The following is a 17,759-nucleotide window of genomic DNA, read 5'->3' as shown; positions in this document are numbered from 1 at the left end:
GACACAAGACTATGTAGAATATAATTACCTATTGTCTGCTTCCAAAGCCTTCTTGTCAAGGGACCTGACTTGTATTAACGGGTGACATCAGAGCCGGGCCCTGCATCTCCATCATTTTAACAACCTGCTATCAACGTTAGCAAGCTCGCTAGTCATATTATTGACGTTGTCAGCCGATTTTACTCGTCCGGCCGGGCACATGAATGAATGACAGTTGCTGACCTGTATCCTATAACGGTAAGCTTTTCTATCAGCTTGAATTTGTAACGTTACAAAGTGTTATGTTCGTTAATGTTAGCTAAAATCACCTAACCTAGCTAGGGACAAGGTAGCTGTTAGCTTTAGCGGTACTGTAACAGTTAGCTCTCTCCCACTCAAACTGTAATGGCATTAACGCCGTATATTCATATTTCCCCGATATTCCTCAGCCAATTGTGCTTGTATATGATTGTTTTTGTGATATATAGCGTTAGTTTCCACCGCAGTGTCAACATATGCACACAACGGCTGCTGTCTGGACGACAGGTGTGTGTACCTGCTCCACCGTTACTATATTGTTGACACAAATAGTTTTGCTCAAGTCTGTTTACAAGCTACTCTCTTACACACAACCTTACATTTCTCAGAATTTTCAACTACACCACTGCCTCAGTCAAAGTGTAAGTGTCTTGGCTGCCTCTTAAACATTAGAAAAATATGTCTAACTCCATTCATTTATCTCTCTATCTGCTAAGACCTCTTTTACAGCCGATATTTTGACAAGTCACAGCTATAAAAGCACAGGTGTGAGTAATAACTTTAATTAGTAATAGCTTACTGATGTGGGGTCCTGTTAGCTGGTGCTGAGCCACCGGTAATGTTCCTGCAAAATGTCTACCATGAAAAGTCTGGTACCTTGCTTGATGGGTAAAGCTCGCATCAAAAATGTCACTTACCTTGTCTAAATCTGTTTGAGCCCCCCATAAATTTGACACTCACATAATCTAGAGACCACATAATATTGTAATATTTAATTGGCTTAATATCTCTTCCTCCAATGGCACTATTTTTGAGCTTAAGAAAGCAATGACACAACTATGATTTGTGTCAAAATTGGTTACCACTTGGTTGTTCCAGAGTTGACACTAAGGGAGAAGACTGAGAATAATCAATATCATTCCAACCAGAAGATTTCAATATGAGTGTTAAAGATAGACAAATAACAAATAACCCAGGCCCATATATATTTGCCCATATTAGCTCATTACAGCTGTATCGAAATCTATCTATCTATCTATCTATCTATCTATCTATCTATCTATCTATCTATCTATCTATCTATCGCTCTCTCTCCATTAGTTGATGTATTAAAAGAGTATTAATTGTGGCATAATTAGTATGAAAAATTATAGTATAATTAGTATAAATCTGACTAGCTATGAAAATCATATACCAAGTATTGTAGTTGATACTCTTTACAGTGAACTCCAGGGGATGTATCCAGATTGCTTGTTTAATTTGACCAAGTCCAACACCCAAATCTATATTTAGTTTATTGTCATGTATGACAAACAAAGCATGAAATCCTTATGTTTGAGAAGCTGGAACCAGGGTTTGTTTGGCAGTATTGTTTGATTAAAATCATGATCAATGGTAATCAGTGATAAACATTATTAGGTTTGCTCAGTGCTATTCTTAGAACTGACTCATTAAATGTCAAAAGGCATGAGGTATTGGGTGTGTTAGTAGATTAGCCTACCTTTTAAAAGTCTGTAATATAGTTAACCAAACAGTGTTTATGTTTTAAATGGTAGCTTCTCAGCCTGGATGATACTGCGTAGACCAGGGAGCAAAGCTGACATAGCTGCCTGTCAGCCTCATGGACTTAACAACATCACTGCATGCCAGCAAGAGCCCATTTCATGGTGAGGCTGTTAGGACTGCCTTGTAATGTGAAATCCTAAACAGACTCATTCCTCTCCTGTTCACCATCCGCAGAAATCTGTTGTCTGGAACCACATTCCTTTAAAATAAATGTTTTCCTGCAAGGTTGCAGTGTAGGAGTGACAGCAGCAGTATTGTGTGAAATTCGATTACTCCTCTTCTTCTCCAAAACTTTTTTGGGAGGTCATTACATGATTCAGCATGTCCGTCGTCAAGCGTCATTCCCAAACACATAAAACAAAGATAGTAATGGCTGTTCATGTCAGACTTTGCTCCTGCTGATTTATATGACTCAGTCCATTAAAATGACTCCAGCTGCACCCTGGCAGATATTGGAACACATACTGCTTATTGATAGGCTCTGGCTTTTTGTTTCATGAAATGACTTAACTTTGAATTATGATCTCTGTGTATTTTTAATCTTCTTGGTCTCATTTTCCTCTCTTCTTATTTGTCTTGATGTCTTTGTTGTAGGTGTGATGTATATATCTGTGCCTGGTGTTTTACATTAGCACAATAACCACCCAGGAGAATGAATGCAGAGGAAGTGGAGCTGCTCAGTGACTCGAAGTACAGGAACTATGTGGCAGCAGTGGACAAAGCCCTCAAGAACTTTGAGTACTCCAGTGAGTGGGCAGATCTCATCTCTGCACTGGGCAAACTCAACAAGGTAAGGATCAGACAGGCCATAGCTTGGTTTACACTGCACTAGATTACATGTAGTAGAGGAGGCAAAGACATGTACATACGACATACATATAAAGATGGGTGACAAATTAAAGGAAAAAACAACATAAAGTGTCTTAGTAAGGTGTTGGGCCACCATGTGCCGCCACGGGAGGGATGAACACCATTCACCATCATCAAACCATTCAGTGACACCTTATGCCCTGCGGTTGTGTCGCAGTGTCATCCTGAAAGAGACCCCTCCTATCAGGATAGAAACTCAGAACAACCTTGTATTGATGTATTGACCCAAACCATGCCAGCAAAATGGCCCCCACAACATAACAGAGCCACCAGATCCCCTCACTGTAGGAGCCAAGTATTCAGGCCTGTACCATTCTCTGGGTGTACGCCACACATGCACTCACCCACTTGTCCAGAATATGATGAAGATGACTCATCTGACCATGTCACTTTTTTCCAGATCTCTGTAGACCAGTGACTGTGTTTTTTGCACCACTGAACTCTCAAATGTTTTGCAGAGCATAAACCCCTCAGATGATTATCTTTGTAATGAGTGGTTGAGGTACTGTAACCCTACTTTATTATCGAAGGACTGTTCTTGCTGACACAGTCTGATCACGTCCTGCATTGACATTCTCAGTCACCTGAGGAAGAGTTACCCGTCTGTTTTTCCTTACGTATCTCACTAATGCACGAGCATCATGGTCATCAAATGTGCGCTGTCCACACCAATTTCCAACCCTATTTAATGATGTCTTTCCTGTAGATGAAATGCAGATGTCATCACGTCACTTCAGTCACTGTTCCTATTGAAGCACTAACCAGTTGAGCAGACATTATGACTTAAGCTCCTACCATCTGTGATCCAACTATGAACCGTCTTTCAAAGTCAATTAGATCTTTTTCTTTTGCTATCATGGTACAAAATCAGAATCAACTGGGCCTGCTCCACACTTAATACATGCAATTGTTTAATTCTACTATGCAGTGCACCTGCGTGGAAGCATCTGCTTTCGCTATGTTTCTCCACTCATTTATTATCCTACCAGCTAAATATGTTCATCCAAGTTATTTTAAAGGACCAGTGTGTAGGATTTAGTGGCACTGAACTGCAAAGTTTCAAATTGCAACTAACTGAATACCTCACCCTTTCCAAGCGTGAAGAAGAACTTACAGTGGCCTTCAGGTAATGTTAAAATGCAAAAGATCCTTTCTAGAGCCTGTGTTTGGTTTGTCCGTTCTAAGCTACTGTAGAAATGTGTTGGTGCAACATGATGAGCTCTATGGAAGAGAACCTGCTTCCTATGTAGATACAAAGGGCTCATTCTAAGCTAACGAAAACACAATGATTCTTATATTTAGCTGATTATACACTGATGAAAACATAATTATGTATATTATATTCCATTTTTGCTAATAGATCCCCCTAAATCATACACACTGGTCCTTTAATGGCATTGGTTTCACAGGTATTAGTCAGTGTAGCAGCCGACCGTCACTGATTTAATACATACAATTGTTATTGCCATTTGATACCCTATACACATTATTTGCATAACTTTTAAGTAACAAAAATGTAATTTTGTCATGAAATCATATGGATCCCGTGTAATTAATGAGTGATAAGTCCACATATTGTGATTGGAGTCATCAAAACCCCTGAAAACTGTTTACATCTTTAGTGCTCCTGTGTGAATTGCACAGATAAACATCTTTGTTGTCACACTGTCTATCTTCGTGGCTCCTGTTGACTAGTTTTTACATCCTGTCTCAGGTTTTGCAGAACAATGCAAAATATCAAGTGGTTCCCAAGAAGCTGACGATAGGCAAACGGCTGGCCCAATGCCTCCACCCTGCACTGCCCAGCGGGGTCCACCGCAAGGCCTTGGAGACATATGAGATCATCTTCAAGATCATTGGCCCCAAGAGACTAGCCAAAGACCTGTTTCTTTACAGGTAATACTGTGTTACCATGTACAGGGGCCAATAAATTATCTAGACACAAAGCTTTCTGAGTATCAGATCTTAAACATGAGCCATATCTTCCTCATCCCTGCAGCTCTGGGCTCTTCCCTTTACTCTCCAATGCCGCCATGTCTGTGAAGCCTGTGCTGCTGGGGCTCTATGAGACCTACTACCTGCCCCTGGGTAAGACTCTGAAACCAGGCCTACAGGGTCTACTGACTGGTGTACTGCCTGGTCTGGAGGAGGGCTCCGAGTACTACGACAGGTAAGAGGAGCAGAAATAGAAAGAAAAACAACACATGGAAAATGTGCACATGCATGCATTAGAACAGGCCATTAGGAAAGGGCGTTTTATAGCATTATGTGGAAAAGAGTTGATTGCAGATTGTATGAATGATACATGAGATATATGCGTCACTGCAAGATTAATATTTCAAAGTGCAGATAGCCTGAAGTCTTCTGTCTCTGTCTGCACTTGTCAAACTCAGTCTCTCCTCTCTTAAAAACATCTGTAGTCTAGCACTTGGGTAAAATAACTAACTAAGGACCATTTGATTTATTCATTTTATTTTTTCACAAGATTAATTGTTCATCTAGTTGTGAATAATATCTCAGATATTACAAAGTATTGTAAACTAGCCATCTCTTTAGTGTTGACACAGTTATAATCTCATGCCCTAGAGGGTGCTGTGGTGGCATAATTGGCCTAAAGAGGGACTGCAGCAGATCAAACAGTTGTTACACCCTGCTTCACATCTACAAATACTGTATTGTACAAATACATACATCACATTTTCATTCCTGTATGTGATGCACATTATTGTTGTTTGCTCTATCACACAAACTTGCACTTTCTGTATATTGTATGTCTTTTATGTAATTTGTACATTGCTTGTTCTTACTTGCTTGGTTAATAAATCTGATCCTGATTCTGACGAGGAAAAGCATAGGTGTTACTAATAACATTAACAATGACATTTGATCATGTGTCTCAGAGAGCAATGCCAGATTTCATTAAGGTTATTAATTGCACCTGTGCTTTAATGGTTTGACATCAAAATGTCTGACTGTTATCTATTTGTCATATGCCATGTGTGTAATGTGTGTATTACAGTTGTGTCCCATCTGTTCAAATTGAGATTTTGGATTCACCTTATTTGAGTATTGGGAACAGATATTGGCAAGAAATCCTACTCAGTTACTGGAATTGCAAATTGAAGCTCACAGTGAGCTCACAGTGAGATTCAAATGTTCTCATAGACAGCAGTGAGTGCTCTGTTCAGGGAAAGCTCAAGGATTAAGCAATGAATCATAAATCATGACAATGTTTGATTTAAATAAAATTTTTTGCTGACTGACTGAGAAAAACCTTAGAAACAACATGTAGACCGAGGGCATTAATTCTACCACTAATGCAACTACTGCTACAATTCAGCAAATACATTAAATATGATTCTCTAAACCCACAATACCACAGCATATCCAGGAAGAAATTCTATAAAAGATTGTGTGGTTGTGCACAAGTCATTTTATGAGTAACTGCCTCCACCTGGACAATAGCAGAAACACACTGTTGATCAATCTGCCATCTGTTATGAAACAGTGTATTACTTCTTTAAACAAGTATTTTCACTTCTTAGTGCCAGCTTTACTGTGTGGACTGCATCACTTGCCGGTCACAGGGCAGTAGGAGCTAAATGCTGGTGTGCACTTGATAAGCATATTCACTGTGTCCTCGTTGTGTTTACCGTAGAACCAACACCCTGTTGGAGAAGGTGGCTGCAGCAGTGGAGCAGTCGGCCTTCTACAGTGCCTTGTGGGGCAGCATCCTAACCAGCCCTGCTGTGCGTTTGCCTGGGGTGTCCTTTGTTCTGCTGCACCTTAATCGCAAGCTCTCCATGGAGGACCAGCTCTATGTCATAGGCAGTGACATCGAGCTCATGGTACATGACGAACTGCCACATAGCAATATGCTGTTGTCAAAAAGGGATTTGCGAACATGACAGTCCCATTGAGCGGGACAAAATATACTGCACCACTTTCTTGCAAAATGTCAATTTATTATTTCTGATTTTTAGGGTGATTTGGTTTATTAAGGTATTTTCTATTAATGTGGATGAATTAATATGAATTAATATTAAATTGTTAATTTACATGGACAAAGAAACAGGTGCAGTTTGACTGCAAAACAAAATAGATCATAGATGTTTGTGGTGGTGTCTGCGCACTCAGCCCGTAAAAAGTATACGATGAAAGAAATCTTATGAACATTAGTATGAGTAAAGAAGAACCAACAACGCAGGTTTATCTTGAGTCATTGTGTCGGCCTGAAAGGCTGATCAGTGTAATGTTGTATAATGTTGTGTATTTTGTAGACAGTTTTCGTAATAGTGCTTTTCTGTTCTCGCCAGGTGGAGGCGGTCAGTACCTCAGTCCAGGACTCCAGTGTGTTAGTGCAGAGGAGCACCCTGGACCTGATCCTCTTCTGCTTCCCCTTTCACATGAGCCAGGTAAGGAAAGCTGTGTGTGAGGTCTGGCTAAAATTACTGGCCTGTTTAACATAAGCGAAGATTGATAATGATGTGTGTGTGTGTGTGTGTGTCTGTCTGTCTTACAGTTAGGATTGATATTTATTTCCCAAACAATAGACAGTCTGCTAGTACCCATAATCTGCCGGCTTGACTGTGTATGTATATGTGTGAAATGGATAGCGTCACTCACAACTGTTCTGGTCTGTTTTGTTGTGTTGTGTTGTGTTCAGGCGACTCGCCCTGACATGATCCGGATCCTGTCAGCAGCTTTGCATGTGGTTTTGAGAAGAGACATGTCCCTCAACCGCAGACTCTATGCCTGGCTGCTGGGTGCGAAATACACACACAGACACAATCCTGACACTCAGATATACAGTATCAGGGTTCTCACTCATCACGTTATTTTTAGAATATTGCTGTGTTAGAGACAGGAGAGTATGAAAGAAATTGCATCTGGGGAAGTGTAAGAGTAACAGGAATTGGTTAGTTTACAAGAATATAACCCATTCCACAGTTTTCCCCATTCATTTATGAACCTGTTGTAGAAACTTAGCTGTTCACCACTTTAGCTTAAATCCAGTAGGAAAAAGCATGAATATTAATCATTCATGAAACCCCTCTGACTTATGTATACCAGCGTTGATAACATTTTACATGGACCATAGGAACTGTGACATACAAACCTTTACAAACAAATTGTTCTGTTTTGCCTTTTTCATACACATTAGGTATGTATTAGGTATATGGATGCTTTGCAGCTGTTCTCTTTTTTTCTGTGGAACATACATTAGGCCAGTATATGCTGTGGGTGCTGTCTTACTTTATTTTCTCTTGCTTGCAACTCACTGTGGATGATCATGCTGGTAAGTGTATGCATGGCTAGGGATGGACACTGAATGTATCAAGCTTAAACTCTTATGCAAAGCAACTTGCAATGATTCCAGCATTAGAATATCTCAAAATCTTAGATCACTAAAAACAATAAGACACAAGTTACACGTGGAGTGAAGGTTAGATACACAGTACAGTGTGAATCTAATGCCAATTGTAAGTGATTAATGCCAGATTCTAGGCCAGCTAGAGTTTTCCCAATGAATATATTACTTTATCTGAAACTTGTTATACCTCTGTAGTGTGAAGCACTATAGAAGCATGTGAGTTATGCTGGCAACAGCCATTAGGAGTTTACAAATAAGAAAAAAGAAGAGGATTCGTCTTCAACTCCAAGATACCGATAGTTTATCTCAGTAACATTAAATACCCATTTCACTCTGGATAAGTGCTTTGTGTACTTTCTTGCGTTGTGCTTGAATGTTCTGGATGTACATGTTATGAGTGTTTACGCAATTATAACTGTACATCTTTGTTTTTCGAAGGCTTTGATAACAATGGGGTGATGATAGGCCCCCGCAGCACTCGACAGAGCAACCCAGAGGAGTACGCTTGCCACTACTTCAACACCTTCTCGAAGGACATGCTGGTCCAGGTGAGGTTTCAGGCTCATTGCAAATACAGGTCAACAAAAATCTGACACCTCTAGAGCTTAGACATGTATATGTGTGGGGTTGGGAAGTGTATGTGTTGGTGGGGGATCGCCCTAAATTTGGCAGATCTGGCCTCCTTTTGTCTGCCACATAAATTATCCATCCCCTTTCATCCTTCTCTTCCCAGACCTCACACATCTTCTCTGGGGTTTGCATATATGTCCTGCTCTCTTCTCCTATTCCCAACAGTTTATCCTTTGAAGGCAGCTCTTAGGTCTCCCACAGACTTTTACACACTCACAGACACACTTGTGTAATATGTCCTATCATACTCAAAACAACTCCAGCCCTCCTGGCATGTGATACGCTTTGATACTCCAGGGTTTGGAACAGGGAGCACAGAAAGCAACAGGGAGGGGAAGTTTTGTTTTTGAAAGTACTTTTTTTTTTTTGTTTTGTTTTTTGTTTGCTCCTCTGCCATCTGCTCTGAGACAGTTATTGGAGCTCCCTCCATTGGGAGAGGGTTGGTACTACAGAGACCGTCTGTTCCAGGCGTCATCTCATTATGTGGCAGATGAAGTGTGAAACACACACACAAAAAAAATGAAAGGGGGCTCAATGCAAATATGAGATTGATTCTGCCAAATATTATAGGAAGCAAAATAAACAAAAATCAAAAGAAAATAAATGTGCCCTCAGCTGTGTGAAAAGTGGCTCTGGAGTTTACAGATATTTTTTGATCTCTACTATAGCAGGTGTGTGTGTGTGTGTGTCTGTGTGTGTCTGTGTGTGTCTGTGTGTGTCTGTGTGTGTGTCTGTGTGTGTGTGTGTCTGTGTGTGTGTGTGTCTGTGTGTGTGTCTGTGTGTGTGCGTGTGTGTGCGTGTGTGCATGCATGCACATGTGTTTTCAGGCAATGATAGGAATCTTGCAGGGCAAGGCCCGAGGTGGGGAAGAGGAGAGCATCCTCATGCATGACCTCAAGCCATTTCGCATTCTCATCAGTCTGCTGGACAAACCAGAGCTTGGTATGTCAATATGTAGACACCAACAGTCTAATTTCTGTTATAAATATGTAAATTATGACACATATTGCATATGCAGATTGTAATCACCCACTGTATATCATTGCTAATGTCTGTATGTGTCTCTGTCCAGGTCCAGCAATCCTAGAGGATGTTTTGATTGAAGTGTTTCGGACTCTACACACACAGTGCCGAACAGAGTTGGACCTCCAAAACCAGAGTCCATTCAGCAAAGACCATACACACCTCAGCAGGTCTGTCCAGTCCACCACTTGCTCATCTTAGCCCTTCAGGCATTGGCAATGATAAAAATGAAATAAATCCTATAATATGGTAGTTGGTAGTTGTATCATCAAAGAGAAATATCGGTAAATAGAACAGGTGGGATGTGTTAAAGCACGTATTCTCAAACATTACATAAATTAGTAATACATGAATATAAAATAACAGCATTACAAAATAATGAAAAAAGTTACTGAGAAATAAGTAAATTGCGACATATAAATATGAAAATATATACCATTTGAAAAAACCAAACCAAACCAAATAATGACGGATGAGTGTTTTAATGTCAAAATTTTGAATCATAAAATATGGAGTAATGGGGAGTCAAATTTTTTGCATTTTGATTTTTTTTGCATTTCCTTGTAAAATGCAAAAAAACATTCATTATTAGAATTATAACAGAATCATTTTTGTTAATCTATTCATCCATACAATTTCTGATTTCTGAAGCTTGAATCTTGCATATAACTAATTAATAGTTACATATTCTTAAGACTCAAATTTTGTTTTCTTTCTTAGCAAACTACGAGAGAACAAGAAGACAGCTGAACTTATTAAAACAGCCAATCTCCTGTTCAACTCATTTGAGCCATACTACATGTGGGACTACATCGCTCGCTGGTTTGAGGAGTGCTGCAGGTTTGTAGGTGTAAATGAATGTGTACATATACAGTGAAGGATACACCTTCAGGTCTAAATATCAGAGGGCAAAATTATGATAAAACTAAACTGCTATCATGTTTTTGGAGCTGTTCATTATCCTGCTGGGGATTACCTCATCATAAAGAGATAAAGGGATGCTGCTGGTTGGCTTCTCAACGCTATGGTGTTGAAACAATGATCAGCTGGTACCAGGGGCCAAACGGGTTTCCAGACACTTTTCCCCATATAATTACACCCGCACCAGAACTCTAATTTTAACATCAGACAAAGTGGAGCAAAACATTAGCATCATTTGTAAAATGTAAACACAGAAGGTAATTTCTAACCATCGTACTTTACTCATAATAATCAAAAATATGCCTCTGTTGCAGGAGGACGTTGAACAGCAACACACGTGCACAGAGGCATCCTGGGAGCTTAAATCCTCCTGAGCTGTCATTGGTGGAGTTCTGTCAGCTGGTTGATTTCCTACTGGATATTGTTTCCTTGGTGAGAATTTCTTTCTTTCTTTCTTTCTTTCTTGCTTTTTTTCTTTCTTTCTTTCTTTCTTGCTTTCTTGCTTTCTTCACTCTATTAGGATTTTCTTTCACTATTAAACTGTTATATGTATTTCTTTTGCTCCTTCTATTTCTCTTTCATACTTTTACGTTGTTTTTTTTCACTCTTTTAATTCTCTGTGTACCTCTGTCTTTTCAGCACTGCTTTATTGCTCAATTCATCATTTCTATCCCTTTCTGTCTTCGTCATTGTTCATTCTCTATTTTCACCTTTTGTTTCCACCTCCTTTATACAGATTTTGGTTTTATCAAAAAATTCTGATTTCTGGTTTTTGTACCCTTTCACCACATTCTTTCTCTTCCCTCTTTTACAGTCCCTTTTCTCCAACATTGTCATCTCATTCTTTATCTCTCACTCCCTCTCGGCTCACACACTTCCTTCTTAAATCCAGTATCTTCCCTACAATTAACTTTCATGACCATTTGCAATTTGGCCTTCATGTTGTCATCCAGCTCCATTTCTGGGTCCAGTTTTGGGATGTAATGGCCACCATTAGGGTGTGTGTGTGCCTCCCATCTGTTTTGTGTCTGTGTGTATATACAGTGTGTGCAATCCCTACACAGGTTCAAAAATCCTGTGTGTTTAGTTTCCCTGTCAAAATCTTGTTTGCATCCTCTAGAAATATGTTTGTCTATACGATATTTCCAATCTGAATAGTTTGGAAATCGCAGTCTTTTATTACCCTGTTTAAATGTGTGTGTGTGTGTGTGTGTGTGTGTGTGTGTGTGTGTGTGTGTGTGTGTGTGTGTGTGTGTGTGTGTGAGAGTGTGTGTGTGTTTGATGGAGAGAGAGAGAGAGTCAACCTTGTGTTATGTGAGATTGTGAGCGAGAGTGGGAAAGTGTGTGTGTGTTTCTGCAAAGAAAGTGTTGTGGCCTGTGCTCTGCTTGCTCCTGTCTGTTCAAACTATCTGCTCTTTCTCCTTGAAGCCTACTAGAAGCATGAGGGTAATCTGCCAGGTAAAGTACTGCTCTTTCCTGCTTTTTCACCTCATCCTGCTTCACTGAGGCTACGATAACATTTCTGCAACGTCCTGCCAACATCCCTCAGGTCATCTTTGCTCCTCCTTTGCTCATTTCATGAGTGACTTATTGTCATATTTTAATGCCAGAAATGAACATTATCCCAAAGGGAGAAGTGGAATTATAACAGTCATTACATGTGGTGAAAACTTATCCCGGCTGTTTGGTGTGGATCTTGTGAAAATGAAATCTCTGCCCAGTGTGTATGTGCTTTCTGTTAAGCATGCATGCAGTTATTGCTATTGCAGTGCTCACATATTTGGAAGAAATATGAGTATTTTAATTTACTCCATGATTTAATGCTTTTATTTTATCATTCGGATGTTATTTTTTCATTCTTGTTTGTTTCATAAAAATATGTTTTACTTGTTGAGTAAAAATACTAGTTTCAACATTAAAAAAAAACTCATGAGAACATCACCACACTCATGACAGAATGCTAAGGTGCAAGAAGGCTATAAAAATCACATATGGAGAAAAGTAGGCTCACTACATTTAGGTCCATAAGCCTAATATATTAAATGATAAAAGCATCAATAAATACTAGAATTGTATTGTGTAGATCCTTTCTTTCATCATAAAAGATTATTAAATAAACAGCCAACATACAAAAACAACACAGAGGATGGGAGCAATGTCTTTGGATAAAATGTCTCACATAGTGTCTAACAGCAGAAAATTTTATACCCTAACTTCCTTAGGCTTTTTGAATATTACCATGTTTTAGATTGAAAATGACAGTAGCAGATAATATTTTGTACTGAGAATGTAGTCTCAGATTAAAACCAGAGGGAGAAGAGATAAGATGATGATTCTATAGTTTAATGTGTATTTGTTAACATTTAATCAAGCAAACTGTAATACATCAATCATTATGAAGAGTTCAACAGTCCAGCGGAACCCTAATTAAGTTGCCAGCTGTAATTACATTATATTAAGTTCACCTCCTTCCAGAATTGTACCTTCACTTCCTCACTTCCACTTTTTTTTCTTCAAAAATTTTCCAGGAGACATACATAGAGATCCAGACAGAGCATCTTCCTCAGCTGCTGTTGCGCATGGTGGCAGCTCTGACCTGCCACTTGCAGGCCCTGGGTCTCGGGGAGCTCACCCACTGCCTTCGTCTCTGCTCCAAGATCCTCAGCAAAGTGCAACCACCGCTAGTGTCCCCTCTGGCCCTGCCCTCGGGTTCTCAGGCTCAGGGCCATTCTAACTCCACTGGCAACTCATCAAACTCAACAAGGGAGAAAAGCAGAGACAAGGAGGACAAACAGGTGAGCAAAATATAAAATTCTCATGAAATGACAATGCTCTTTTCCTACAGAAAAAAAATTAACTGGAAAGTGCTGAAGTACTTTAAACAAGCTTTAAAACTTTATAAACAAGTAAAACAAGTACAATCTATTCCGAAAGGTCTTAAGCAGTGGGTTAATGTGATCCATTTTCTTTGTTTTAAGACTCTGGCTGCAGCATTTTGAACAAGCTGTTCTTGCAGACTTTTTAGGTAATCCAGTAAAAAGAGAATTGCAATATTCTAAATAGCTTGTAATCTAGGCATGAATGATCATCTTTCTGAGTTGGCAATATTTCCAAAATGAAAAAAGGATGTTTTAATGACCTTGTTAAAAATGTTAAAATCAACCTCTGAGTCTAAAATCACACAAATTTGTGATTTGTGTTTTAATTTGTTTGCTAAGATTTCTAAGCAAAGAGTGTAGATTTTCTCTCCCAGCTTTTGGTCCCATTAAAAGTATTTTGTTTTTTCCTCACTTAATGTTAAAAGCCTTTTACCCATCCATGTATTAATATCAGCGAGAGCATGCAGTGCACTGGGGTCATTTGGAGAAAAAGAGATCTACAATACTGGATCATCAGCATACAAATAGTAGTTGACATTGTGATGATTAATAATGTTTCCACATGGGAGCATATATAATGCAAACAAAACTGCGCTGAGAATGCTTCCTTGAGAAATGCCATTTATGGGTTTATGGGTTTTTATGTGTTTCTGATAAGTTAACACCCAGGCTGACAAAACACTATCTATCAGTTAAATAAGACTGAAACCAGGCTAAAACCCGGCCAGAGAGACCCACCCATTTCTCTGTCTGTCAATCACAATTTTGTGGTCTTCTGTATTGAATACGGCACTTAGGTCTAAAATAAGGACAGCCACGTTGCTAAAATGCACAATAATTCTCAGGTCATGTACAACTTTCAGTATTGCGGTCTCTGTGTTATGGTTTGCTTGATAACCGGAGCTTATCTAAAATGTTGTTGTTGGTTAAATGATCCTTTAAAAGTCTTTTGATTAAAAACAACCCTGTTGCTGGCTCAGTCAGAGCAAATCCCAGTTTGACCTACTTGACCCACTTCCTCTACAAGTTATTGCCCAAAAACCCATCAGTTCAGGCTCTGATGGTGTTCCCTGGTCTCTGAACAGGGCTCCTTCCAGCTCTTGTTTCCTTCTGCCAGCCTCCTGCCCTGTGCTGCAGTTGGCTGGGTGGCCCTGCCATCCCACAGTCCCTCAACACAAGGCATTTGAAGACTTGTTCAGAGCAAATGCTTCGTTTGGCTATCCTGGTCCTCCTGGTCCCTGTCCAGCAACCTGGCTAATTAAGTGTTTGAGAGCTCACTGAGGCATGATTGAAAGATTAGTCACTCAGTCCCATGTCTAAAGATAGACAGGGGTTAACTGGATTGAGGTAGGCCCATAAGGGGCAGAAGAGAGGACAAGTAGACAGACAGAAGATGGTTAACCAACAGCTGAGCCCAGCTCGCCTTTTCTCTCTGAGGGAGAAGAGGAGTAGACTAGCCTGTGATGCCTCCTGGGTGTGCCGTAGTCATCAGTGTGGAAAGCATCCCACATACATCCACTGAATACTATAATATCCCCACCCCCCACCCTGAGGGACATATAGAGAACATGCGAGCTAACTTGCCATCTGAGTCCAGGCTCCAGAATGTGCATGCTGCCTCGATCAAAATGTATCCTATGAAGTCCTCGGGCCCCCAAAGGCTGACTGTGACAAAGAAATTGTATGAACCTGTAGGTCTGTCAGTCTGTCAGCAGCAGAATGTAAGTCTGGTGTACAATTCACTCTACACTTAGTCCCTCAGGTCAGACCAAATACAGCCTCACTATAAAATGACCAGTGTACAGAACACAGCGCAGTGAAAGGTCATGGTTTGTCTTCAGACATCCATTATTACACCCCATAGTTTGGTATACAGTCTTAACTGAATAAACTAAAAAAATTTTGTACTGAAAAAATACTGGTATGGTCTAAGTTTATGAGATATAGATACAGGTATCTGTAATTTTATGTTGCAGTTTGAGCATATGTTGTTATATGTTACATTTTCTGGAAATTTAATGAAAAAAGCATTTATAGATTACGATCCCCTAGATGGGATTTTCTGAATTACATACCAGATGAATTTAGGTACTAAATCACATTGCAAATAAAGCTGGATGCAAAAGTCCTGTAAAAACCAATGTTGTCATTTAGTGGTCCTGCTTATTTATTTGCAACATTGCTTGCAATGGTCTTATATGGTATAGTAAACAAAGTCTCAAGCAATAGTCAAATTGATATTTGTTGTATATTAGATGCTGTCATTTTGCCCAACCCCTCTATTGTCATATGCCGTACTTATAAATGTAGAGTTTAACTATTATATTAAAAATAAGCATACATTTCCATCTGATCATAACCAGTAAACATAAATACATTTGATATAATTGGTGTCTAGTACTAGTCCCTCCATTAAAGGACCCATCAATCAAGTTCTGGAGTGTTGGCAGGTAACAATCCTGTGTTTTAGATTTTGTTGGTGAGGCTACATATTTGTTGTCATCATACTTTTTTTTACACTAGACATTTTGTTATGCTGTTGCAGAAAAAGCACAGTGATATGTACGTACCGTAATGGAAGACTGCATTTAGGTTAACAGTTTAAGGAATGACTTACTGGGACACTCGAATTGAACTGAGCCTTAGTTTGGGTTATTAGTTACACCTATGATTTTCACACTTTGACATAATGCTGTGAAAAAACACTCATCATCCATGTTCACAGGATCGTTCGCTTATGTTGCCTGATTAGACCTCTTCTCAGTCTTTGTGCACTCCCTCGTGCTCCTGCTAGTTTTGTTGCACCTTTATCATTTTTATTAGTACATGGACATTGTGTAATTCCCAGTATAATTTTCCCAAACTTTAACCTGACTGGAGGTCTAATCAGCCAGCATAATTGAGAAAACTTGGCTGTGCAGAACTTTTAGGGAAACCAGACATAAATTCAAACCATGCTGAACAGGGAAACACTTGTCTCAAGACTTCTGGACTGCATCAATGATCAATGTTTCTCACACTGAAATGCATATAATACATATTTTGTATTTTTTGTGTAAATTTTGATAACTTTGTTATTAAAATTACACTGAGCTCAAACACTAGTTTAACCCTTATTATTTTTTCTTCTAACTTTTAGAGACTCGATTGAATTTGATTCATTGAACTGTGCTTACGTTTGCATTTCAATAAAGCACATACTCTGCACTATGCATATAATATCTTTTTTACATTATCTTTGCTATTATTACTGTATTAGTACTTTGCTAATACAGTAATAATTGTTAAGATAACTAGCTTTCAGGGAAACAATATTCATAAATTGAGTGGCAAAAGAAAGATCAATGAGAATATTATGGTCACAAATGCTCTGTAGGGATATACAGAATCTGCACTTTTCACTTTTCACCTTCAGATTTTTCCTGGCTGTATTTTCAGGATAGCAAAGCACACCTTTCCCCTCTGTTTTCATCTGAATGCACTTCATCCCTGGTCTACCCCTCTCTTCCTGCAGGCACTCCCTGCTACTCTGGAGGTACCTGGCAGTGGGGAGGTGTTTGAGGATGGGGAAAACCCTCCCAGCAGTCGCTCATCAGAAAGCGGCTTCACAGACTTTGTCCAGTACCAGGGAGATGGGCCAGAGGAAATGGAACGAATCCCCCATCCCCACCCAGCGGTCAAAACAGGCCGTCGCTCCTCAGGCCCATCTCAGACCAAGCCTCTAGACAAACCAGTCATGCAGTGCTGCCTGGAGCACTTCCAGCAGTTTCTCTCACGACTAATCACCCTGTATATTACCCCTGGGCGGGGTGACAGACCTGAGGGTGAAAGAAATGAGGTCATGCAGTCGGGGCCCCTGGTTTCAGAGGGCTCCCAGCACTGTGATTATACTGAGTTATGCTTGGGATCTGGTTTCGTCCAGAGGGAGTGTGTTGCTGCCTTCACTGCTGCCTGCCAGCTCTTCCTAGAATGCTCCAGTTTCCCTGTCTACATCGCAGAGGGTAACCTCAAGTCCTCACCCACACAGGAAGAGCATCTAGGTAAGCACCAAAAACACTAATAATGAATGAGGGAGGCCTCTTTCTTTTAGTAAATACCTACTGTATACCTGCTGTTACTGTGCTTAATTGAGGGGCACTTGAATATTTGAAGACAAGGAGAGTTTAGCTGTGTATCATTACATCGGCCGTGTCACAAGGGTGTAACAAGATCTCATTTTGATGGCTCCCTCAAATGCAGGCAGCAAAGGATCCAATTGG

General features: G+C 39.8%; 1 protein-coding gene across 2 annotated transcripts in view; it reads left to right on the top strand.

The window, feature by feature from the left end:
• The first annotated feature begins 173 nt into the window (after positions 1 to 173).
• dopey1 (dopey family member 1) overlaps positions 174 to 17,759 on the top strand; it is a 32,016-nt gene continuing 14,430 nt past the window's right edge. Inside the window, exons 1-15 of one of the 2 annotated variants that reach the window (XM_022753353.1) lie at positions 174 to 237; positions 2,398 to 2,593; positions 4,388 to 4,569; positions 4,673 to 4,843; positions 6,332 to 6,521; positions 6,990 to 7,088; positions 7,340 to 7,439; positions 8,513 to 8,595; positions 9,505 to 9,619; positions 9,750 to 9,870; positions 10,421 to 10,540; positions 10,936 to 11,053; positions 12,050 to 12,079; positions 13,150 to 13,416; positions 17,015 to 17,540. In XM_022753353.1, the coding sequence (XP_022609074.1) occupies positions 2,456 to 2,593; positions 4,388 to 4,569; positions 4,673 to 4,843; positions 6,332 to 6,521; positions 6,990 to 7,088; positions 7,340 to 7,439; positions 8,513 to 8,595; positions 9,505 to 9,619; positions 9,750 to 9,870; positions 10,421 to 10,540; positions 10,936 to 11,053; positions 12,050 to 12,079; positions 13,150 to 13,416; positions 17,015 to 17,540 (2,260 nt within the window). In that variant the 5' untranslated portion in view covers positions 174 to 237; positions 2,398 to 2,455. Of the gene's footprint in view, positions 238 to 2,397; positions 2,594 to 4,387; positions 4,570 to 4,672; positions 4,844 to 6,331; positions 6,522 to 6,989; positions 7,089 to 7,339; positions 7,440 to 8,485; positions 8,596 to 9,504; positions 9,620 to 9,749; positions 9,871 to 10,420; positions 10,541 to 10,935; positions 11,054 to 12,049; positions 12,080 to 13,149; positions 13,417 to 17,014; positions 17,541 to 17,759 lie in introns of both variants that reach the window. The other variant, XM_022753352.1, reaches the window with a different exon arrangement.

Source organism: Seriola dumerili, unplaced genomic scaffold, assembly GCF_002260705.1.
Source record: "Seriola dumerili isolate Sdu_G_001 unplaced genomic scaffold, Sdu_1.0 BDQW01000191.1, whole genome shotgun sequence".
Classification (NCBI taxonomy): domain Eukaryota; kingdom Metazoa; phylum Chordata; class Actinopteri; order Carangiformes; family Carangidae; genus Seriola; species Seriola dumerili.
The sequence above is the reverse complement of the archived record's forward strand: the minus strand, read 5'-3'. Positions and strand labels throughout refer to the sequence as shown.